Source organism: Chiloscyllium punctatum, chromosome 25 (assembly GCF_047496795.1).
Source record: "Chiloscyllium punctatum isolate Juve2018m chromosome 25, sChiPun1.3, whole genome shotgun sequence".
Taxonomy (NCBI): domain Eukaryota; kingdom Metazoa; phylum Chordata; class Chondrichthyes; order Orectolobiformes; family Hemiscylliidae; genus Chiloscyllium; species Chiloscyllium punctatum.
The window spans coordinates 19,970,115-19,996,492 of record NC_092763.1 but is presented as its reverse complement, the minus strand read 5'-3'; the positions used below and the strand labels follow the sequence as shown (position 1 = coordinate 19,996,492).

Here is a 26,378-nt window from a genome sequence, read left to right as displayed (position 1 = left end):
GGGGGGGGGGGTAGTCAGCAGAAGCAGCTGAACAGGGACTGAGATACACTCACCATCAGAATGAGTGGTAGGTTGTAGGAGTGAAAGGGCAATTTCTGACTGCACCTGATCTTTCCCGCCGAATGATGACTCAAACTCACATCCCCGACCTGGTTTGTGAGGCCCCAGGTCGTTTTGGTTTTAATTGGGTTGGAGATGGTAAATGTCGATGATGTTTTCCAAACGCAGGGAAAGGTAAGCAGGGACAGTGTACTCAGTGACTGACACCAGTTTCCCCAAGTTCATAGCAGCTCACCTGAAACAAAAAGGCCAAGAAACAATGAGAGGTCAAACCATGAACTGCATTACTACAAGTCAGCTCACATCGTGAGGGAATATAACATGCTGTTTCACACCTTCAGTGCCATCCACTTTCTTCACTTCTTGCCCCTTTTTATTCCCTTACCCCCCCTTCCTCTCCTCCCATTCACCCCCACCCCTTCTCTTTCCCTCTCCCATTCCCCCCATCCACCCTACCTTCCCCCACCCCTTTCCCTCACCCTCCCTTCTCCCCCCTTCACCCAACCCCTCCAACCTTCTCTCCCCTCCTCCCTCCCTGTCCACCACCCCTTTCCTCCCATTCCCCCTCCTCCCCCTCACATCCCCTCTCCCTCACCTTTCTCATCTCCCCTTCCACCCCTCCCCTTCTCCCCCTCCCCCTTTCCCCTTCTCCACCTTCCCCCCTCCCCTTTCCGTTCTCTCCTTCCCCTCTCACCCATTCCTCTTTCCCCATTCCCTTCTCCCCTTCCCCCTCTCCCCCTTTCTCCCTTTGCCCGACTCCCACTTGCCCCTCTCCCCTTCTCCCTCTCCCCTCTCCCCTTCTCCCTCTCCCCTTCCCCTCCTCCCCCTTTCCCGCTTCCCCTTCCCCCCATCTCCCCTCTCCCCACTTTCCTCCCTCCCCTTCTCCCTCTGCCCCTTCCCCTCTCCCCCTTCCCCCCTCTCCCCTTCCCCTCTTCACCTTGCCCTTTCCCCCCTTCCCTCCCTCCCCCACTGCCCTCCCCTCTTCACCCACTCAGCCCCCCATCCAGTAAAGTGAAGTAGCATCACCCCAGAGTCTTCACTGTACTTTCGGTTTCAGTGACACTGCCCTCCTCCCACCCTGTCCTGAACAGAGCCACCCCCTCCTGAATATTCCCGCCTCTCCAGAAAGTTCGAGCATATCCATCACCTTCCACCCATCCTTTTCTCTAACCTCCCTGGAGAAAGTGAGGACTGCAGATGCTGGAGATCAGAGCTGAAAATGTGTTGCTGGAAAAGCGCAGCAGGTCAGGCAGCATCCAAGGAGCAGGAGAATCGACGTTTCGGGCATGAACTCTTCTTCAATCAAGAACACACGTCAGCCAACGGGCACCTCATTCACACTGTGTCTCCTCAGAGATGTGCTGAGGTTGGGAGCGTTGAGGTTGGTCAGGGAAGTTAGCGAACAGGATGGGTGGAAGGTGATGGATATGCTGGAACATTCTGGAGAGCTGGGGATATTCAGGAGGAGGTGGCTCTGTTCAGGACAGGGTGGGAGGAGGGCAGTGTCACTGAAACCTAAAATACAGTGAAGACTCTGGAGTGATGCTACTTTGATCGAATCTGGAAGGTGTGGGTGAACAAGTTCCCATATCAAGTAAATACAGGCAGGGAAAGCATCAAAAGGGAGAGACATATTTTCCAATCTCTTCCGTTGGGAAGAAGGTACAAAAGCTTAAACACGTGTACCAACAGATTAAAGAACAGTTCCTTCCCCGCTGTCATTAGACTTCTGAATGGACCTGTCAAATTTTAATGTTGATATCGCTCCTTGTGCGCTGTCTCTGCAGCCATTAACTTCACGCAAAACATAACGTTTCACTGTATCTAGGTACATGTGACAATAATAACTCAAATCAAAGAGTGTGGGGTGGGGGAGGGGGTAGAAGTAGTCAAGTGAGAAAAGGGATGAATGTGTAAGGCAAAAGTGAAGATGATGCTGAGGCAAGTAATGAAACAAAACATTGATCCAGAAGAGTGGTTAAAGTGGGACAGGGTATTGAACATCAGGCAAAAGCAGAAGGCTGTCAGCCTGGAAATCTGGCAGGGAAAATGGGAGATCGTCTTCTTCATCTCCCCTTGAGTCCCATCTCATCCTTTCTCCTCTCCCCTTAGCCCGCATCCCCTTCCCTCCTCCTTTGCCTTCTGGTCCCCGAGGTTAGGACCTATCCATAGACTCTGTATGATCCGAAGCACCAGCCACACATCTTGCATTCCAAACACTCCTGGTGCTACCATCCTCTATGAGTTGGACTGTCTGCCCAAAAACAGGCTGCAGTTGATCAGATCTGAAATTGTTCAGCTTGGGTTTGAGACCTCAAGGCTATAAGGCAGGAAGATGAGCTGTTGTTCATTAGGTTGTGTTGAACTTTGTAGAGCGTGTTTTCTTTTTTTTTAAATTTCAAATTTCCCAACATTAATAGGATTTTTGATTCTGCTTCAACTATCGTCAACAGTGGCATGGTAGCTCAGTGGTTAGCACTGCTGCCTCACAGCACCAGGGTCCCAGGTTCGATTCCAGCCTCAGGTGACTGTGTGGAGTTTGCACATTCTCCCTGTGTCTGTGTGGGTTTCCTCTGGGTGCTCTGGTTTCCTTCCAGGTGTGCAGATCAGGTGATTTGGCCATGCTAAATTGTCCATGGAATGAGGTGCATTAGTCAGAGGGAAATGGGTCTGAGTGGGTTGCTCTTCAAAGGGTCGGTGTGGAGTTGTTGAGCCGAAGGGCCTGTTTCGACACTGTAGGGGATTTAATCTAATCTAACTATCTGAATGGAGGTTTTCAGTGAAGCCAGTCACCCAATTTGCATTTTGTCTTTCTAGTTTAGAGAAGGCCACATGAGCAACTGAGGCAGGAGACTGAATTGAACAAGGTACATGTAAATCACCTGGAAGGGAGTTGGGAATCTGCACAGTTTGAGGTGGGGGTTGAAAAGTATGGCACTGGAAAAGCACAGCAGGTCAGGCAGCATCCGGAGAGCAGGAGAGTCGACGTTTTGAGCGTAATTCCTTCATTAGGCCTTATGCCTGAAAAATCTGATTTACTTTACCCCACTAGTTTAAATTTAGTTGTAAAAATTTCTTTACAAGCTGTAATAGACACAATTTTATTTTCTTTTTTTGAAAGGAACTTGCTTCTTTTGCAAGCATGGCAAATGCAGTCAAAATGACAGAAAAAGGTAAACATTATTCTTGTACATCAGAAAACATTGAAGGAAAGGTTTTTAGCCAGTGACCATGTGGGCACTTTGACACTGAAGTGCTATTTGGAAATCTACCTGAATACACCAAGGCCCCAGCTGCCGAACCACCTTTATAGATGGGGGAAATCCAAAATGTCTCTGGCTTTGCCTTCTGGAACCTTCCACCGTCAAACCATCTATGGGCTCCTGTCACAACAGGTGTGTGTATGTTTGCGTGTGAGAGAGAGAGAGAGAGAGAGAGAAGGGGAGTGGTAATGTGCTGTGAGAATGACAGGATCGTTCAGACAGCATGTGAAAAGTGCACACAATTTTCACTTCAATTGGCCACCCACCTTCCACTGGTATATAGTCATCATCTCCAGAACACACCTTCCCTGAAACTTCCTAGATAAAGGCTGGATCTGTAGTGACTGGGACAAGATCAATCAGGTGGACCTCATAGAATATGAGTTTCTTGATTGGGGCTGTTAATCTGGTCCAGTCAGGGAGCCCTGGTTGACAGGGTAACTTAGTGACGGGATATCAGCCTCTGTGGAGTTAATTCAGGAACTCTATCTGGAGCAGAGAACATGCCAGCAGATTGGCATGCCAACTGGTAGCAAAAGTATCTTGGCACATTTGTCTCCAAACCTACCTTCCAAATGTGCCCTGCCCTCTGCCAGTCCCTGTGGAGACTTTTATACTCCCCTCATACTCTAGACCATCACTTGCTCCTAATGAAAGTAATAGCAAGTGTGTTATTGCTGTTTAAGATAAGGGACATTTCTCCCCCTTCAGGAGGTAAATTATTCACTTTGCTATTCTTTGTTACAGACTTTCTAGAAGATGGCTTTGGTGATGGATCATCATTGCAGAAGTAGCAAATGTTGATCAAATACCAAATGGTAAGATTCTTTTGTTTATACCATGACCAAGCTGCTTAAAAGTATAATTTATTTTGCAATATTTCTGTTCAATTTCACTGGCCCTTTCTTTCTTTGCTTTGTTCCTGACCTGCTGACTATAGAGAGTCATTGAATCATGTACAGGATGGAAACAGACAGACCCTTTGGTCCAACCCATCCATGCTGACCAGATATCCCAACCCAATCTAGTCCCACCTGCCAGCACCCGGCCCATATCCCTCCAAACCCTTCCTATTCATATACCCATCCAAATGCCTCTTAAATGTTGCAATTTTACCAGCCTCCACCACATCCTCTAGCAGCTCATTCCATACACGTACCACCCTCTGCGTGAAAAAGTAGCCCTTAGGTCTCTTTTATATCTTTCCCCTCTCACTCTAAACCTATGCCCTCTAGTTCTGGACTCCCCGACCCCAGGGAAAAGACTTTGTCTATTTATCCTATCCGTGCCCCTCATAATTTTGTAAACCTCTATAAGGTCACCCCTCAGCCTCTGACACTCCAAGGGAAACAGCCATATCTTGCTAATGGGTACAGTTCCTGTTTCTGCTGGTGGACATTGTGTTTTGCTGAAGAGGTTATTGACCACATGATGGATGATTAATTTTGGAAGGCATTTTTAACTGTGAGCTTGGAAACAGATCTCAACCACTCCATACCTGACCATCAAGGCATTCTAATGTGTTGGAGTTAAAAATCACACAACACCAGGTTATAGTCCAACAGGTTTAATTGGAAGCACACTAGCTTTCGGAGCGGCGCTCCTTCATCAGGTGATATCTGATGCTCTGAAAGCTAATGTGCTTCCAATTAAACCTGTTGGACTTTATCTTCTGTTGTGTGATTTTGAACTTTGTACACCCCAGTCCAACACCAGCAACTCCAAATAATGTGTTGGAGCTGGGGACCAATTGTACCTCAAACTGGGAAATCCAAGGAACACTGATTCCATGATATGTATCATTGATGCCACCCAGGCTAAAAAATTCCAGATGTAATGTGCCATTTCAGCCTCAGCTTTGTGATGGCACAGTCATCTCTGAGTTAGAAAGTTTGGGGTTCAAGACCCATTCCACTCATTTGAGTACACTTTTCTTTAGGTTAACCCTTCAGTACAGTATAGACCATGCTACATAGTGAAAGCTGGTTGAAACACTAAACAGAGACCCTAACTGCCTGATCTGGTGAACGTAAAAAACTCACATCACCAGTTGAGGAACAAAGAGTAGTTGCAATATTATGGTGAAGATTAATTTGTCAACTAGCACCAGCAAAATAGTGGTTAATTATTACTTTGCAATTTTGGAGTTTGATTAACGTAAGTTGGTCATATTTGTCTGAGAGCGTTTTAAAAATAATTGTTTGTATCACATGTTGGCATCAGATGCAAGGTCAGTCTAAGTCACTTGTTAAACCTTTACAGGAACATTGTATACAGTTCCTACACCACACATTGAGAAGAGTGCAAAAAAGATTTACAAGAATGATTCCAGAGATGATGTTTCACTCACAAGGAAAGATTGGAGAAGTTGAGACTCAGAGTCATATAGATATGCAGCACTGACCAAGTTTCCCAAACTAAACTAGTCCTATTTACCTGCGTTTGGCCCATATCCCTCTAAACCTTTCCTATTCATGTACCCATCCAGATGTCTTTTAAATGCTACAACTGTACCAGCTTCCATGACTTCCTCTGGCAGTTCATTCCATACACCCACCACCCTCTGCTTGAAAAAGTTGCCCCTTAGCTCCCTTTTAAAACTTTCCCCTCTCACCTTAAACCTATGCCCTCTAGTTTTGGACTTCCTTACTTGGGGGGAAAATACCCTAACCAGGCCCCTCCTGATTTTATAAACCTCTATAAGGTCACCCCTCAGTCTCCGACCCTCCAAGGAACATAGCCCCAGCTATTCAGCCTCTCCTTATAGTTCAAACCCTCCAACCCTGGCAACATCCTTTTTAAATCTTTTCTGAACCCTTTCAAGTTTAACAACATCTTTTTGAGTTGCTGGTTCTATTTGAAATCAATCCCATTTAGCCTGGCAGTGGTGCCAAATAATGTGACATGGGTCAAACTCAGTGTGAAGACAGGATTTTTTTTCTCTACAAAATCTATGGAGTAGTCACTGTTAGCCAATGTAGTCATAGACATCTGTATCTACAACAGTATTATTAGTAAGGGTTTCCTCACCTCCTACTACAGGCTGAGTAGCAGGTAGTCAGTCTCTCAGGACAACACTTCAAAATTACTAAATTGGCTGTGAAGAATTTTGAGACTGTGATGATTTGGAAGTGGCTACATACATTCACTTGCTTGTAAGTGAAGAAGCACCTGATAGTTTTTAACAATTCCTTCTCAGGATTTGGACACAGCTGAACAACATTCATTGCCCGAGCGAAGCTGTCCTGAGTTGAACTTCGAACATAAGAACATAAGGGGGTGCAGAGGAGGTTCACTGGGTTGATTCTGGAGTTAAGGAGGTTGGCTTATGAGGAGAGACTGAGTCGACTGGGATTACATTCATTGGAATTTAGAAGAATCGGGGGGGAATCTCATAGAAACATATAAAATGATGAAGAGAATAGATAAGACAGACATAGAGAGGATGTTTCCACTGGCGGATGAAACTAGGACAAGAGGGAACAGATTTAGCACTGAATTGAGAAGGAACTTCTTCACCCAGAGGGTTGTTAATCTATGGAATTCCCTGCCCAGTGAAGTGGTTGACACTACTTCAGTGAATGTTTTTAAAGCAAAGATAGATGTTTTTGAACAATAGAGGAATTAAGGGTTATGGTGAGCAGGCAGACTAGTGGAGCTGAGGCCACGAGAAGATCAGCCATGATCTTACTGAATGGCAGAGCAGGTTCGAAGGGACAGACAGCCTATTCCTGCTCCTACTTCTTATGTAAGCCTAACTGTCCTGAGTTGAACTTGACTTGACGGTTTTGCCTTTGTGGCCGTATGGTCAAATGGAATGGCCAGTGAGGCCATTTTAAAGAGTAGTTAGGTATAAAGTACCTTGGCGTGGGACAGGAGGCAGACCAGACTTGGTAAGAACAATACCGCACAATATAGAACATCAGTGAACTTCCTGAGTAGTTGATGACAATGAAAACATGGATAAAGAAATATGAGCAGGGAGCTCAATAATGAAGGTCTTTCGCCCGATTCTCCTGCTCCTTGGATTCTGCCTGACCTGCTGTGCTTTTCCAGCATCACACTCTCGAGCTCAATTAATCTAGCCTTGCCATATATTCCATGGGATCATATGTTACATTAAATCTTGTGGCAGCCCATGTTAACAGGGAACTTAAATGAATTCCAAAATGAAACCACCACTGGCTAGATTCTCCAAACAACAATGTGGGAAGTGGCGCCTAATCGGCGCTTACATGGCTCTCAATTGGACATCGAGAATTGTCTACACGGTTGCTGGTAATATGCCACAGCAGCTGAAAAGCAATGGCTCTTGCTTCCTAACCCCAATGCAAAGGGTTGGTAATGTTCAGCCTTGTGTCTGTTTTGTAGAACTCTTGCTTCTGAGCCAGAAGATTGCGTGTTGAACCTCATCCCAGAGGCTTGAGCACAATCCAGGCTGACACGCAATGGAGGAATGAGAGAGTGCTGTGCTGCTTGAAGTTTTATTAGTTTGCAAATGAAATCTAAAAATAAGCTCCTATTTACCTTCTCAGGTAGATGATTTGAAGAGCAGAGAAATAAATAGTCAGGAATAGACTGTTAAAGTATTTTCCATTGGTTATAAAGTGCTTTGGAATCTCCTCAAGTTGTGGAAAATTCTACATAAATGCATGCATTTCTTATATTTTAAAGTTAAAATTATGGAAAAAAGATTATTTAAAAGGCAGATTTTTTTCTAATGATAACTTGGATGTTTACAAGTCACTGACAAATCTCTCCAAACAATTCATCAGTGAATTTATATTGGTTGAATGTTTCCTTTCCTCAAGCATGTTTTCCTTATAAAATGTCATCTTCACTGTCTCTGCTGACTGCGTGATGTGCAATAAATGTTCATTTATTCTCAGGACACAGAGTTGTGGGCGTTGCCATGTGATCCATGGACTGGAAAGATGACTTATCTTGAAGACTTTTACATAATGGAGCTATGCAGAGGTAAGCAGAGTTGCTGATTGTTATTTTTCTCACAATATGTTTACATGATCCACCTTAATAGATAATAATCACAATAGATAACAATCACAATAAACAGGGACATGTCAAGTATCTCAACTGCATCTCTAAAGACGCTAACCAAAGGCGAGATTCAAACATGTTGAAAAAATGTACTCTCTGATATAAAGCCCATATGATCTAACCACATCTGTCTAACTGAGCCTAGCCCCTAATCAGCTTCACTAGCATTCTGGCCTGTCACAGTGAATGGTGAGTCTTTGAACAGTCTTCACTTACAGAGAGATGCTTTAAGGCAACCTGTAACAAACATGGGTTGAACTTGTGGTACATTAATCACTGTCATTGTGCTTGTCAGTTTATGGATTTGTGTAGAGGAGCCTTTGGGTATTCCTGCACCTCTATATCAGGATTTCATCTGTTCCAGTGTTCCTGTGGATCTCAACGGTGAAAGCGACCAAGTATTGTGGTATGCTTCACAGCATCTACTGTGCCATACCAATTATCTGCTGATCATTTTATTAATCATCCAGGGTACAGTTAGGTGACCACCTAAAATGTCTTTCTATAATCTATAAATGATCTTTTAGATACCAAAGGACCTTTCATCCATTCCAGATGAATCTACCTCTTTAGTAACTTCTAGCTTTTGGGCAGCTTATGTTCTGCCTTGCCCTCAGCTTGCCTCTTACTACTTTATATCTATCTTTTCTCCCCACTCCCCCAATTAAAATTGTAGTTAGCTCAAAGGTGTTCCTTGCATTCACATTTTGTTCTGTTTGATATTCAGAACACTGTCAGTTTTCTCCTTGAAAGGGTCCAGTTGCCAGCTTTTTTCCTCAGCTTTCCTCATTGTACAGTCCTTTGACATTACTTTCAGAATATTATTTCTGTGTGGGAACTGAGTGGTTTTGAACAAATACTTTGTGGCTTTGCGTGCAGCTTTGGGTATCGGGTCTGAAATCCTGAAGAGGATTAGTCAGGTAAATGAAAATTCAAAATTTCTGCGTAGTGACCAAACATGCTACTGCTTTAAAACTTTTCCTCACGTTTCTGTGATTTAAATTTGATTTCTGTTTCTCCTTGCTTAGATAGCAATCCAGAACTGGTGTTACAGCATGCATTTTCTTGTTGTGAGGTGGAACACAGCCTCTATAGAATACTACACCAGGCGAGGTACTCTGGATTTGTCACAACAGGAAGAGTGCATCTATTTAAATTCAGTAAAGAAAACATGATCAAACTGGAATCTGAGGAATGAAAGCAGCACCAGGAGACAACTCAGGCAGGGTGACGATGCAGGTTTTTTTTACCTTATTTGAGGGAACAAACTTCTTTTTTGGGACAGGTGTTCTGCGCACAGCAGGATAGTTGAACATCTTTTTTTAATGTTAGAAAATGACAGATCCCCTCGTGTACTGCACAATTCAATGACTGCATTTTCTAAGTGGAATGCGCTGTGATGGGTTCTCCAAACTGAAAAGGTACCATTGCTACTGAAGTTGAAGCAGATACTTGATTCAACATGAGTACATTAGTTACTAATATGTTAACACTTTCATAACGTACAGCCCTTAATTCAGCTTTGTATAGAGAATAGTGTCCTATTTTTAGGAAAGAAAATCAAAGCCACTATTTCTGACCTACTCTGACGCTAATTTCTGTGTACTTGTATTAATAAGCAAAACAGTTTAGCAAACTGAGTACAGTTTCTTGCACCTCGTATTATGGAATGCTATTGTGCAGCTCATTTTGCCTGAGTCAGCACCTACAGCAAGTGTCAAGTTCATTAATTCTGCTGGACTATCCAAGCAGTGAAGCTGAGACATCCATGGCAAAGGACTTCATAGCCAATTCCTATGCCATATAATTTAAAAAAAAACACAATGTGAAATGACGCTATTCACTTCTATGTTCATGCGTAAACTGAGCAACTTTTCAATTTTAAACTGTTGTGCTTTTGACAGCAAGTCCAAGGCTTCAGTCTAATAGATCAATATAATAGATTTGACTAAATTGTGGGAGTTGGTAATACAAATTGCTTTGCATTGCAAAGCAAGCACTTGCACGAAACCATATTCAAATATCCCTTCTCTCGTTTCTGATTCAGATATAAGAACCATTGATACTCCCATTTGAGTAAATGTAATACGAAAACCTAGTCAAATTGTTTCAAGTCAAAGTTTAAAGCCAGTAACATCTCAATAGTCAAATTACTTCTCATATAATATGGTCTTGTTAATCGTTCCTGTTTGTAGTGGAACGAACTGTGGCTGCTGAAAACATTACAAACTGGCTGTTGCTGTAGTTTTTTGACATGGATCAGGTACAATATGTCAAGGTATTGTGTGTTGTCAAACAAAAATCTGTCATCCTCCAATTGTTAAAGAGGAAATATTGTTTAATAAAAGCAACCATTTCCTGCTCTTGACCTTGGTGACAGGCCAGATTGAGAGTGAAATATTCACAAGCAGCTGCCAATTCACAGAAACCTCCATTAGCAATTTGCTTTTAAGACATGTCTATTTAAATAGGTTCCACACTGCACAAAGATGAGACTTAAAGTTCCAGGTGAGTAGCTTTGGCACAAACATTCAGACTCTAGTAACAGACTTCAAATTTAAATCATAAGAAATGATGAGATATGTTAAGCAAAAAAAATTCCAATGCACATACTGTATACAAAATGATAAAGTCTTAATGGCTAAAAGATGATTTGTTCTCTGCAGTATTTGAAAGGCCGACTTTTGCTTTCTTGGTTCTCTCAATTTTGAAGCCCCTCAATTCTGTGTATGATCATGCTCCATTGGAGATGCTGGTTCATTTACTCAAAGGGGTGCAGATTATGTTCGGTTGCTCCAAATCACCAAATACATCTGTTGCAGTTGCAAGATACTGATGAAAGCTTCTCGCTCAAATTGTCCAATACTTCTAAGTGAAATAGATGCAATCTACATGCGATTTGCATCTCTGTTATTCCCATTTCTTGTTTCATGCACTTACATTGAACTAGTCTGTAAGATAACAGAAGCTAGGAAATCTGTCATATCTCTATAATATAGAAGTTATGCCAGAAAGGTCTGCCTCATCCACAATGATGGGTGATGGAGGGGTCAACAATGGTATTTCTACGTATTTCGCTTTCTCAGGCAAAGCTGCTGAGCTTCTTAATGTTTTAGATATTGAAGGTTTGCTTTGCCTGACCGCATATTACATTTATTTATTTAATTAACATCTGGTGAGATAAAAGCTTCAGAACAAGAGGCAAGATCTGCAGCATACAGAGAACCATTCCTTTTAGGATTGAATCTCTTCTTTGACTTTGTGCTTGAGTTTTGAATATTAATTTCCTACCACATCACACAATATATCTGTCCAGAGTCCACATCAAAATCCATCTTTCTACTAGATGCAAGAGAAGTCTTGACATGCACTTATCACATGAAGTGTGAATAAGAATTATGAGGATATCTGGTTGCACACTACACTAGAATTTAAGTGGATGGTTTGGAGTCCAGTAATATTTTAAATAATACCTTCCAAAACATTCAAATCCCAAGAGGAGTAAGCAGAACCAAGTCTAACTCAGAACAGCCATTAGAAGCACTGTGTTTCTGGAGTGTAGTGGTTATCATGTTTGCCTCACATGCAGGAGTCCCTGATTTAAAACTAGGCAGAAACAGGGCTGTTGTCTCATTATCCAGGCAAGGTGCATTGTCCCTGCTTTTCAATAAAGGTGAACAGAGTTTGTTTGGGGCAGAATGGTGGATCAACGGTTAGCACCAGGTCCTGGGTTCGATTCCACCCTTGGGCGACTGTCTGTGTAGAGTTTGCATATTCTCCCCATGTCTACATGTCTTTCCTCTGGGTGCTCTGGTTTTCGCCTATCGTGGAGAAAATGAGGCCTGCAGATGCTGGAGATCAGTGTGGAGACTGTGGTGCTGGAAAAGCACAGCAGGTCAGACAGCATCCAAGGAGCAGGGGAATCGATGTTTTGGGCATGTTCCTGATGAAGGGCTTATGACCAAAACTTTGATTCTCCTGCTCCTCGGATGCTGCCTGACCTGCTGTGCTTTTCCAGCACCACTTTCTCTTTTCTCCCATAGTCCAAAGGTGTGCAGGTTAGATGGCTTGGCTATGCTAAATTGCCCATCGTGTCCAGTGATGTATGTGTAGGTTAGGCAGATTAGCCAAAGAAAATGTAGGGCTAAGGTGATAGGTCTGGGTGGACTTGACAGGCCAAATGGCCTGTTTCCACACTGTAGGGAGTCTAAGCACAGTGGGACAAATGGTCTCCTTCAGTGCAGTAACAGTAATGTGCTTCATAAAATGTCTTGCATTTTTCTGTGCTTCACCAAAAAACTTGACCAGTAACTAGAAAGGAAATGGTGTATGATCTGGGAACTGGAGAAATGTATAGCTCTGTGCAACAAGGTGATTTCAATTAAATGCATGTTTTGTGCTCATCAAGATGCAAAATCTGTATGTACAATCCAATCATTACATTCGTGAGCGGCAATACACAGTGTCTGGGTCAAACTTCCTAAAGACAATTGCCCTCCTTCCTATCATTTCATCTTCAATTCAGTGATAGAAAAAGATTAGAACTCAGCATCATGCCTACAAATGTAGCTCTTTGCCCTTTGATTAATGTTTGGGATGGCTGGAAGTGGTGTAAGACATGCTAGCAGGAGGAGGTCATTCAGTCCATTGCATGTGCTCTGCCCATCAGTGAGACCACAGCTGATTTGATAATCTTTAATTCCACTTTCCTGCTTCCTCCCATTGACCCTTGATTCCCTTACCAATTAAACATCTGCATCTCGTCATTGACTATACTAAGTGACCAAACCTCTCGCTCTCTGTTGTGAAGAGTTCCATAGATTCAGTACCCTCAGAACAAATTCCTTCTCTTCCCAGACTCTCTCGAAAGGAGAAACAATCTTTCCACGTTTCACCAGTCAAGTCCAAGAACAATCTCCTATGTTCCAATACAATAGCCTCTCATTCTTCTATATTCCAATGAGTACAGGCCCAACCTACTCAATCTCTCTTCACAAGACATTCTCCCCAATTCTGGTATCAGCATAGTGAATCTTCTCTGGACTGTCATTAATGTCATCAATCTTTGATAAAACACTCAAAAAGTATTCACAGTAATCCAGCTGTGGTCTGACTAGTACCTTGTACAGTCATGGCAAAACCTCCCCTTTATACTTCATTCCTTTAGAAATAAAGATCAATATTATACTTGCCTTTCCAATTATCAACTGAATCTGAATGCTAGCTTCTTATAATTCATGGATGAGGACTCCCAGATCCCTGTAGTGTAGCTTTTTGTAGTTTTTCTCCATTTAAGTGATATTCAGCTTCTTTGTTCTTCCCTGCCAAAGTGCATAACCAGACATTTCCCCACAACAATCCACCTGCTAAGTTTTTGCCCACCCGCTTAACTGCTCTGTATCCCTCTGCAGATTCTCTTTATGACTTGATGTACCATTTGTTTTTATGTCATCTGCAAACTAGTATATTTGCTTCTCACACCCAGGACATTTACATATATTGTAAGTAATTGTGGACCCAGCCTTCATCCTGTGGCACATCACGACTTACAGGTTGGTATCCTGAACATGCCTACCCCCACCTGTAAACCAACTCTGTCTTCTATCAGTTAGTCAATCCTTTATTCATACTAATGTGGCTCCTCCAACGCCCTAGACTCTTATTAAGTACCCTAATGTGTGATATCTTCAACAACTGAACATCCAGATATATTACATCCCCTTTATCTTTTTTGTTACCCTTCTCAAAGAAATCTAGTAAATTTGTTAGGCATGATTTCCTCTCGATGAAGCTATGAGTCTGCTTGATTGTATTATGAATTTCTAAATGCTTGCTATTACATCCTTTATAATAAATGCTAACATTTTCCCAACAATAGACTTAAGCTAACCGGCCTGTGGTTACCTGTGTTTTTGTCTCCCTCTTTGTAAATAGATGTGTTAAATTGGAAGTGTTCCAATCCTCTGGGACTTTTCCAGAACGTATGGATTCCTGAAAAGGTTAAAACCAGTACCTTTGTATGGATTGCACCTTGCTGTGTTAGAGAGGCTAGAGTGTTTTGCTGATCCCATGAGCAATGCCATCACGAATTCTCAACACCCTGGCACCGTGATGGTATGGTCAAAGGGGAGGAACCAGACAAAATGCAACCAAAAACAAGTCTCTAATGAAGATCCAGGCAGAAGTTATTTGGTACATCAATTGCTGTGATGGTGGAAGGCTGCAGCTAGAGGGAGATCCCAGTCACTGACCTTTTGTTGTCACCTGATCTGGATCTGCCTTCTGTCAAGAACCATGTATCTGCTGATGTGCAACAGCATACCCATGCCAAAAGATGTCCTAGATGGACAATCATACTTGTTAGCAAGTGATTGCCGACAAAAAAATGACTGCCATTGCATCCACGGTCTCTGCAGCTACTTCCTTTAATACTCAACAATGGATCTCCATCAGGACCAGGGAACGTAATGGTGTTTTAGCCCTGTTAGTTTCCCTCGGGTTTTTTCTCTGGAGATGGTTAGTGCACCTATTTCTTCTTCTTCTCCTCCCCCTTGAATTTTGGATAGCTATTAGGATTTTCTACTTTAAAGATTAATGCAAAGTATTCAACTCTTCTGCCATTGCCTGGATCATGAAGTAATCATTCTCACTAGAAACTGATCTCCTCACACATGCTGAGGAATAAAGACAGAGATCACCTTCCTGCAGTTACTCAATATTTATTTTCTAGATATAGCAAACACCATTATACAATGCAGTATAAACACGAACAGCAATCTCATTTCTTTATTAAATGTCTCAATTGAATATGTAAAATTTTAGCAGGAGGCAGGTTTATAATCAACACATTTTGAGAGATATAAATAAATACACGCGGCATAATGAAAAATTCACACTTTAGCATAAACGATGGACATTAACATTTCTGGATATACAAAGTTGTTCCACTTCCAACAAAGACTCTTGGAAATACCAGAAAACATACTGTAGATGTCTGCAGTCATCTGGGTCCTTAATTTCGAGTGCTGTACAAGTCCGTATCTTCAGGACTTGATTGACCATGGTCCATCAAACTGGTGTCAAGCACAGTCATTCGCTTTTCTGTTGTAGGAGCAAAAAAAAAGATGGCTGTCATTTTATACTGGATTTTTGAAACACATTTCCCATAACAATTGCAAAACATTGATACATGACTGTTACACTAGAGTTGTCACAGCAGTAATTTTCTATCATGTTGAATAAAAAAGCCAATTATTTCCAAAGTTATGAAAAATATCTATTAATAGACGATACTTTTTATTAATAGTATTTGTAAAACAAAAGTACAGAAACAGAAAAATAGTCTGATATCTAACTTATCTGTAAATAAACAATTAGTCTTTTACTGCCCCAGGGTGGTATAATTTTATCTGTGGTTTTACACCGAACTGCATTTTAGAAGCAGGACCATACATTGCCTGTTACATGATATAATATTTCTCTTTGAATGAAACAGTATATCAAAAGACCTATTACAAGCCAGACACAAAGGATGATTGTGGAATAGTGGAGAAAGGAAAACATGGGAGAGAGAAATGGTCAAGAGAAATTATCAACCTCAAAATAGAGATAGTAAGAGAGGTCAGTTACTCATTTATTATTGAAATTTAATACATATATAATAGAAATTATTTGCACTTAATATAATGCAAGCCACATCTTTGTAATTTGTGCTAGTTTATATATGGAAGATGTTTGCTTATGAAATCCAGCTCAAAGGAACACTTTTAATGGAGTACTGACTAAACAAGGAATTTGGCAAGTGATGGAATATGGAGTGTTGATCTCTTTGTAAAGTCTCATCAAGTTTAGTACTTAACTGTAACTTTTAGTGGCATTTTATTTCAGAATATAGTAGCAAGCAAGCTATCAATTTGTGATGGTCGGTAGCCCAGATAGTAAATCAGATAGCTAATGAGAACTGGTTACTTGGTCAGTAAGGGCTGGCTCAGGTCTTTGGAATTTCTGCTGGCACACAAAATCCAATTCAACGCAGTATCATTTTTACAGAGTACTTGGGAGTGGATTCGGTACAGCAAAAAGCATTCAGTACAGAGAGTGAAGGTGCTGTTCAGTGTTGAACAGGTTGTTATTCAATTCACAGGTTTCACTGTCTTCTGCTCACTCCCTGATGTTCAAAAGCATTAATTACGTAAGCCAGTAGAATCCATTAATGAGATTTAAAGTTTTTATTCCTCCTGTCAACGAGGAGGAACAGCAATTCATACGAGGAACAGCAAAGTTTAAGTCCAATATTAAATCTATAGCTTAACTAATAAAACTGCTCAGTGATCACAAATAATTGTAGGAGAACATTATCATATTATGGCAGCAACACTTGGATTGCTTGACCAAATTTAAAACAAAAAAATTAGGGTACAGAAAGATTTAAGGGTGACAAATACATAAATAAATCGGAGAAAAGCTTACTTTGATGGTTCGAGAATTGAACTTTGGAAAGTACAAAGCCAAAAATATTGCCAAATAATAATGCAGAACAACAATGAGGGACAGTTAAAACAGTTTACAGAGCACCTGGAAAATACATTCCACTATCAGAAAGGCACAAGCTAAACACTGTTGGGAAATCATGGATCAATAAAGATCCAAGGGAACAATTGAGGGTCAGGAAGGAGTCATACATTAAGTACATGGACAGCTGTGGAAGGCAGGGTAAGAGAGAATGCGAAGAAATTAGGAAAGATGCTTGAAGAAACACTTAGAAAGGCATAGAGGTACAAGGAAGTTAAATCACCAAGCAACACAAAACAGTAAAATTTATATAGACACATTAAAATACTGGGAAGGTAGTGATGGGAATAGGACTATTGAGGGATAAATAGAATGAATTAAAAATAAATTAATGACTTGTCGGCATTGCTGGCTCTACTAGCATTTATTGATCATTACTATTACATTGATAAAGTGGTGGTGAGTTGCCTTTTTGCATCACTGCAGTCTACTTGGTAGGTGGACCCACAATACTATTAGGAAGGAATTCCAAGGTTTCGACCCAGAGACAAAGGAATGTCCATGTCAGAAAAAGAGTGGCTTGGAGGGGAATCTGCCAGGTGGTCGTGTTTCCTTGTTGCCATTGTTCTTCCAAATGACAGGGATCGTGGGTTTGGAAGGTTCTGTGCAAGAAGTGGATTTCTGAAGTGTATTATATATTAGAATGCTGCTGCTAGCTTCAGTGGTGGTCGGAGTGGATGTTTGCCAATGTGGTATCAATAAAATGAGCTGTTTTGTCTATGATGGTGTCAAGCTTCTTGAATGTTGTTTGAGTTGCACTCAGTCCATGACCCTTCTGACCTGTGCCTCGTAAATGGTGGATAGGTTTTGCAGAGTCAGGAAACATATTGCTTGCTGCAGGATTCCCAGTCTTTCACTGGCTCTGTAGGGATAGTATTTATAAGGCTAGTCCAGTGCTGTTTCTGGTCAATGTTTTAAGGGCAAGGGTTTTAAATATCACCACGGCAGCTGGTACAATTTAAATTCAATTAATTAATTAAATCTGGACCTGAAAGCTAGTCTCACTAATGGTGATCATAAAGCTACTAATAGTTGTAAATTGATCTAAAGACCCACTTAGCTCACTAATGTCCTTTAGAAAAGGAAACTGCTATCCTTACCTGGTCTGGACTATATGTCACTCCAGACCCACTATAATGTGGTTCACTCTGAGGGTAACGAGGGATAGGCAATAAATGCTGGCCTCGTCAGTAATGCCCTAATTCCAAAAGGTATTGATAGTAGGGAGACCATCTGCAGCACTGCATTTCGAGTGGCAAGCATGTGGGACTCTCCTCCATAGGAAGTGGTTGAAATAGCATGGATGCACTTAAGGAAAACACAACAAGTGCTAAAAGGAAATATAATGTTATGATGGTAGATTTAGATAATAAAGATGGGATCAGGCTCCAATGGAGCATGAATATTGGTATGGACAGGTTGAGCTGACTGGTCTTTTATTCGGTCGATATTCCACAATGTCTTACTTAAAATAGTAAAACCTTAGTACCCACTGCACAAAAGTTTCAAATTAAGATTCATCTTAATAATAACGGAAATTCTATTTTGTACCTCCTGTTGGCACAAAGGTAACTTTTGGCTGTAGTGGTTTTTGAGGCAATTCTTCTTCAAATGGAGAGTCGGTGCTTTCTGTTTTACCAAGTGTCTCTTGCTTTAGTGGGTCCTCCTTCACTTTAGTGGTCTAAAATGAGCAATTAACACACCAACAATAAAACCGTCGAGCTTACTTTCTAAAACAGCAGTGCTCATTTCAAACAAGTAAAACAACAAAATGCAATTGACACTTCAGAAATCATTTGACAATTTGGTCAACTCATACACAACATAAAATTAACTTTGTGGCTCATCTCCCAAGATTGGAAGTGCCTTGTTCAGTTTCTTTTCGAATCTCTGTTATATCCTCCTGATTAACCATACTTAAGAATATTTTGACAGGCACAATCTCAGTACCCTTATCAATCGAACAATCCTGCCCCATAGAAAGTATACCACTAGGTCTTCCCATTACATCGAAAACATAACAATATCTGTCCTGGCTCACCCCCACTGACAGTAAAACCTTCATCCTTGCTTTTCCATCAAGATGATGATTTTCCATGGACTTCTTAACATCCACTGTATCAGCCAGAAATCTCGCATCTGCATCCCCCACACTGATTTCTGCCAACTTGCAATGCTTTCCATTGACCAGTTTAGTTGTACTAGTTCATTAACAAATATTAGTGGGCGGCACGGTGGCACAGTGGTTAGCACTGCTGCCTCACAGCGCCAGAGACCCGGGTTCAGTTCCCGCCTCAGGCGACTGACTGTGTGAAGTTTGCATGTTCTCCCTGTGTCTGCGTGGGTTTCCTCCGGGTGCTCCAGTTTCCTCCCACAGTCCAAAGATGTGCAGGTCAGGTGAATTGGCCATGCTAAATTGCCCGCAGTGTTAGGTAAGGGGTAAATGTAGGGGTATGGGTGGGTTACGCTTCGGCGGGTCGGTGTGGACTTGTTGGGCTGAAGGGCCTGTTTCCACACTGTAATGTAATCTAATCAAATTTTAAAGGGTAGCCTTATAAATATTACACAAAAACAAAACTGTAAGTGTATCTATTTTACTTTATGAGCTAATTCCACAACCACATATACCCTAAGGACATAGTGCTCATTGATTGCACAAACCAGGGCCAATGCTACAATATTATCACCCAGATTGGTCTGCCAATGCTCTGGAATCAATCCTTGAACATAAGAAGCCAAAACAACAATATATTAGAATTTTAGCTTAGTATAACAATGCAGATTTTCAGTTTTGATTGTTATTCAGGTTGTTACAACTTCCACACAGGTTTACATTAATAGAATGTTAATTATTAGCTGGAAAGCCTTTCTGTCAGTTTATGTTTCATCAGAAAGATTCAGCAATGGATTATTTATCGCTAAAAAAACCATCTCTGGAATGTTTGGGGGTCTTCAATTGGACCACTGAAGAGCTCAGATTACACCATTGCCTAAGAATACAAGTTTCAGAAAGGAATGAGGAGACAGGATAAATGCAAAGAAAAATAATGCAGTGCAAACACCAGAAATCAAAAATGTAAGAAAGTATGTGTGTAATCACATGGCAGGTCCCTCAGCACCTGTAAGGCTAAAAGCTGGGTAATATTACATTTTCAAGTTGACTGTATGATTCCAGCATTTTCAAGCTTTGTTTCAGGTTTCTGGCAGTACTTCAATTTGATCTCGTTTACACGTACAGGTCAATTTCAAATGAATGAACCGGAGGTATTCATTTTTCCTGGCTTGTCTACATTTAGAGTTGAATCACAGTTAATTAGTGGGAGAATATAGCATTTTCTGTTTAAATTTATAATCATTTCTGATTATACTTTTAATGACAAATGTACAGCCTTGATTTAAGTTGTTTCACAATGGCAGCCACTTGCAACTACAAAGACCCAAAGCTCTGCAATTCCCTCCCTAAGCTTATCTGTGCCTCTCTTTTCCATTAAGGTGCTTGTGAAAGCAACCTCTGACCAAGCTCTCAGTCATCTTTTCTGACACCTTATTGGTGTCACAACACTCTTGAGAAGATTCTTAAAAACTGCTAATATATTGAAGGAGATAAAGCAATTCAAGTTGTATATAAATGTCAATTATTGATTACATCTGTAAAAAAGATGGATGACTGCATTCTCAACCTCACTTGAGCACCCTGACTGAAAGAATTTTAAATTTCAATTGAATAATCCCAAAATTTAGCATCAATTAATGTAAATTTGTCAAACTTGCTCAGCAAATTAAACAATAGATCACAAAAATGGAAAGTTATTTAAGCCTGGAGGTAGGTGAAGGGGAATGCACAGTGATACAATTGGAAAGCTTTGGACAAAATCTCAGTTTTGCACTGATAACAACTGTGTAATTGTCATTATTGGCAAAGAAGAAAAATCCATGTTTTAATTCTCAGTGACATTCTCTAGCATCTTGGGAAGCTTGCAAATAAGAATAGGTCAGACTAACACAGACTTCTAAAATACCAAATCAACATCTCACATACATTTCTCCTTCTTTGTGTAATCAATGTCCTTTGTGTAATCAATGGAACCAGCTGAAGAAAATCTGGTTACAAAACTATACAAGGTTGATTGACAACTCTTTTAATCTAATCCTTAATTTTCTTCAGCTGATGTCTTGCAGTGGGAAAAATCAGCGAGAAAGCAGATGGCACCAAATGAAATATGGATGTTGGACAGTAAGATAAGAGAATGAAAACGAAGACCATGTTCATGCACCTGCTGGTTCCAAAGCCCATCAGCTGGTTTGGAATAGATCCTGCTCAGTGCTGTCATAACTGACTTTACCAAGAATAGTGGTGGAGAGATTCTTGTCTTGATAGAACTCAGTGACTACTTTACAAGAATGAGGGGAGATGAGAGAGAACAATGAATGAGGAACAGAGAACTATCAGGTATAAAGAGGTCAGGGTCAGGAATGAATCCTATGCCCCTTTAATTTGCAACGAGGCAACGGAGTCAATGTTGAGTTGAGGATCATTTTATGCTTTGCACTTACATATTAAAAGGCCTGTTTTCTCACACATCAGGCTAAATTTGTAACTAAGACAAAGATACCAAAAACAATTTTAATATGAATGTGAAGTGGTGCACCACAAAGCACATTCAAAACATGGAAATGCAAAATAAATTAGTAAATTTGTCAATAGTTACAAGGTCCACTTGTCATTTCAGAATTATCTGAACAATTTATACATTTTATTCTGTTTTAATGTTAAGATTTCTGGATCAATGGCTATTTTACACAGAAATCTAAATTACCTCCAGGTCTTCCTTTCTCTTTTCAACACTTCTTTTCCAGAGAGATCGAACAGCCTCATAACTCCCCTGGCTGACAGCATACATCTTCTGACTAGAAAACTAAAAACATAAAATGAGCAATTCTGCTGCTTGAAGCTATATCCTAGTACATGCATTATTCCATCCTTACCATGGTTCGCAAATCAGCACACCCTTTGTCCAAGCTTTCTAGTAAATTAGAATCAAAATCCAGAATATCATTTGGGCTTTTAAAATGCTCAGTTACATGCCAACTAAAAATGTTGATCGCACAAAATGTCAACGAAACTCCTACTTGTCTAGGAAAGAGCAAATAAAACATTCCCACTACAAACAGCAATTGTAGAATGCTCCTCAAATTCTGGCCTCTTCCTCATTGTACTTTTAATCACTGCTGCATCAATAACCTTAATCTCTCTACTCTTTGAAGACATTTTGGCAAAGCTCTCCTGTTCATGCAGTTAGGCATCATTCTGATTTTTCCTTCTATAACTGTCAATAGATGCTTTTTATTGATAACTATGTAAATTGTTGTTTAACCATTAATAAATATTTCCTATGTCAACTGAGCAAAAGCTGTTTCTTGTTTAAAGATTTTTGCTCCAACTGAAAGATAATTTCAATCCTACCTAACTGATTTCACTCCAAATTATTCCAGTATTACTTGCCAGTAATTTGGATTTTTTCTAATGAGACACAGCTCCAGATTAATTCATTGCTTATCATATAGTACGATGAAAATTATTCCTTTTCCAGAGGAAAAAGTTGAGAGTTCATTGAGTAATCCTTATCCCCAGTATTGTTATATAAAAAAATTGAAGATACATGCGGCTCGGCAAGATTTCCAATTACTTTGTAAAGCTTGTTTACCAATCCTCATCACTGTTTTAAATACTGAATAACCCTACAGCCATTAATTTAACAGAAAAATAACACTTAAAATTACACTTAAATAGTGAGAAACTTTATCTTATCATTATTATTACCTTTGCCACTGAAATGGCTTGTTGAGGGTAACATATAGCCATTCCCACAGTTGCAAGTCCCGCAGGATATACCATCTTCTTAGCACGTGAACCTAAGAACATTTAAATCAATTAGGGCAAAAAAAAACAGCTCAGGAAGATTACTTCAAGATTCTTGAAGCCAAACTTCAGCTGAGCCAAGCTGCAAACGGGATCAGCTTAATAAAAAAGATATAAGCATGATTAGGATGAACACAAAAGATGATGTATTTTTGAGGTGGTTGGAGTTCCAACTGAAAAATAATTTCAATCCTACCCAACTGATTTCATTCCAAATTATTCCAGTATTACTTGCCAGTAATTTGAATTTTTTTCTAGTGAGACACAGCTCCATTTGAACAGATTAATTCATTGTGAAGGAGCAAAAATGGCCTTTAGTACAGCGATATGTACTTCGTGTCAGATGTGGGAGTTTAAAGAGAGTTTAAGGGTTACTGTGGATTATATCTGCCAAAAATGCTGTTGGAGGCGAATCTTATCAGATCGAATGGATCGGTTGGAGAGACAGATAGAAGCGATGAGGAATTTGCAACAGCAACAGTATGTGATTGATGGCAGTTATAGGAAGGGAGGAGAGTCTCAGATACAGTCACATAGATGGGTTAACTCCAGGAAGGGTAAGAGAGGTAGGCACCTGGGGCAGGAATCTTTTGTGGATATACCCATTTCAAACAGGTATTCTGTTTTGGAAAATGTAGGGGGTGATGGATTCTCAGGGGAACGTAGCACGAACAGCCAAGTTTCTGGTACTAAAACTAGCTCTAATGCAACGAGGGTACGTCAGCTTCCAAGAGATCAACTGTGTTAGGGGATTCTCTAGTCCGAGGTACAGATAGACATTTCTGTGGCCAGCAGCAAAAAAGCAGAATGGTGTGTTGCTTCCCTGGTGCCAGGATCAAGGATGTCTCAGAGAGGGTGCAGAATGTTCTCATGGGGGAGAGGGGCCAGCAAGAGGTCATTATCCACATTGGAACCAGTGACATAGGAAGGGAAAAGGTTGAGATTCTGAAGGGAGATTACAGAGAGTTAGGCAGAAATTTAAAAAGGAGGTCCTCAAGGGTAGTAATATCTGGATTACTCCCAGTGCTACGAGCTAGTGAGGACAGAAATAGGAGCAGATGAATGCATGGCTGAGGAGCTGGTGTATGGGAGAAGGACTCACATTTTTGGATCATTGGAATCTCTTCTGGGATAGAAGTGACCTGCACAAGAAGGACGGATTGCACCTAAATTGGAAGGGGACTAATATACTTGCAGGGAAATTTGCTAGAACTTTTCAGGAGGATATAAACTAGTAAGGTGGGGGGATGGGACAAGGGAGATAGTGAGGAAAGAGATCGATCTGAGACTGGAACAGTTGAGAACAGAAGCGAGTCAAACAATCAGGGACAAGGTAGGACTAATAAATTAAACTGCATTTATTTCAATGCAAGGGGCCGAACCGGGAAGGCAGATGAACTCAGGGCATGGTGAGGAACATGGGACTGGGATATCATAGCAATTACAGAAACATGGCTCAGGGATGGGCAGGACTGGCAGCTTAATGTTCCAGGATACAACAGTTACAGGAAGGATAGAAAGGGAGGCAAGAGAGGAGGGGTGGTGGCATTTTTGATAAGGGATAGCATTACAGCTGTGCTGAGGGAGGATATTCCCAGAAATACATCCAGGGAAGTTATTTGAGTGGAACTGAGAAATAAGAAAGGGATGATCACCTTATTGGGACTGTATTATAGACCCCCTAATAGTCAGAGAAACAAACTTGTAAAGAGATCTCAGCTATCTGTAAGAATAATAGGGTGGTTATGGTAGGGGATTTTAACTTTCCAAACATAGACTGGGACTGCCATAGTGTTAAAGATTTAGATGGAGAGGAATTTGTTAAATGCATACAAGACAATTTGCTGTTTCAGTATGTGGATGTACCTACTAGAGAAGGTGCAAGCTTGACCTACTCTTGGGAAATAAGGCAGGGCAGGTGACTGAAGTGTCAGTAGGGGAGCACTTTGGGGCCAGCGACCATAATTCTATTAGTTTTAAAATAGTGATGGAAAAGGATAGACCAGATCCAAAAGTTGAAGTTCAAAATTGGAGAAAGGCCAATTTTGACAGTATTAGGCAAGAACTTTTGAAAGCTGATTGGAGGCAGATGTTCACAGGTAAAGGGACGGCTGGAAAATGGGAAGCCTTCAGAAATGAGATAAGGAGAATCCAGAGAAAGTATATTCCTGTCAGGGTGAAAGGGAAGGCTGGTAGGTCTAGGGAATGCTGGATGACTAAAGAAATTGAGGGTTTGGTTAAGAAAAAGAAGGAAGCATAAGTAAGTAAGACAGGATAGATCGAGTGAATCCTTAGAAGAGCATAAAGGAAGTAGGCATATACTTAAGAGGGAAATCAGGAGGGCAAAAAGGGGACATGAGGTAGCTTTGGCAAATAGAATTAAAGAGAATCCAAAGGGTTTTCACAAATACATTAAGGACAAAAGGGTAACTAGGGAGAGAATAGGGCCCCTCAAAGATCAGCAACGCGGCCTTTGTGTGGAGCTGCAGAAAATTGGGGAGATACCAAATGAGTATTTTGCATCAGTATTTACTGTGAAAAAGGATATGGAAGATATAGACTGTAGGGAAATAGATGGTGACATCTTGCAGAATACAGAGGAGGAAGTGCTGGATGTCTTGAAATGGTTAAAAGTGGATAAATCCCCAGGACCTGATCAGGTGTACCTGAGAACTCTGTGGGAAGCTAGAGAAGTGATTGCTGGGCCTCTTCCTGAGATATTTGTATCATCGATAGTCACAGGTGAGGTGCCGGAAGACTGGAGGTTGGCAAACTTGGTGCCACTGTTTAAGAAGGGCGGTAAAGACAAGCCAGGGAACTATAGACCAGTGAGCCTGACCTCGGTGGTGGGCAAGTTGTTGGAGGGAATCCTGAGGGACAGGATGTACATTTATTTGGAAAGGCAAGGACTGATTCAGGATCGATAACATGGCTTTGTATGTGGGAAATCATGTCTCACAAACTTGATTTGAGTTTTTTGAAGAAGTAACAAAGAGGATTGATGAGGGCAGAGCAGTAGATGTGATCTATATGGACTTCAGTAGGGCGTTCGACAAGGTTCCCCATGGGAGACTGATTAGCAAGCTTAGATCTCATGGAATACAGGGAGGACTAGCCTTTTGGATACAGAACTGGCTCAAAGGTAGAAGACAGTGGGTAGTGGTGGAGGGTTGTTTTTCAGACTGGAGGCCTGTGACCAGTGGGAGTGCCACAAGGATCGGTGCTGGGTCCTCTACTTTTTATCATTTACATAAATGATTTGAATGTGAGCATAAGACGTACAGTTAGTAAGTTTGCAGATGACACCAAAATTGGAGGTGTAGTGTACAGCGAAGAGGGTTACCTCAGATTACAACAGGATCTTGACCAGATGGGCCAATGGGCTGAGAAGTGGCAGATGGAGTTTAATTCAGATAAATGCGAGATGCTGCATTTTGGGAAAGCAAATCTTAGCAGGATTTATACACTTAATGGTAAGGTCCTAGGGAATGTTGCTGAACAAAGAG

General features: G+C 41.1%; 1 protein-coding gene across 2 annotated transcripts in view; it reads right to left on the bottom strand.

The window, feature by feature from the left end:
- Positions 1–15,084: 15,084 nt before the first annotated feature.
- Positions 15,085–26,378, bottom strand: part of LOC140495731 (MICOS complex subunit MIC27-like) — a 49,751-nt gene continuing 38,457 nt past the window's right edge. For both annotated transcript variants that reach the window (XM_072594777.1, XM_072594778.1), the window contains exons 6-9: positions 22,774–22,865; positions 21,770–21,868; positions 18,504–18,633; positions 15,085–15,482 (exon numbers count right to left, since the gene is read on the bottom strand). In XM_072594777.1, coding sequence (XP_072450878.1) covers positions 15,394–15,482; positions 18,504–18,633; positions 21,770–21,868; positions 22,774–22,865 — 410 coding nt within the window. In that variant the 3' untranslated portion in view covers positions 15,085–15,393. The remainder of the gene's footprint in view (positions 15,483–18,503; positions 18,634–21,769; positions 21,869–22,773; positions 22,866–26,378) is intronic.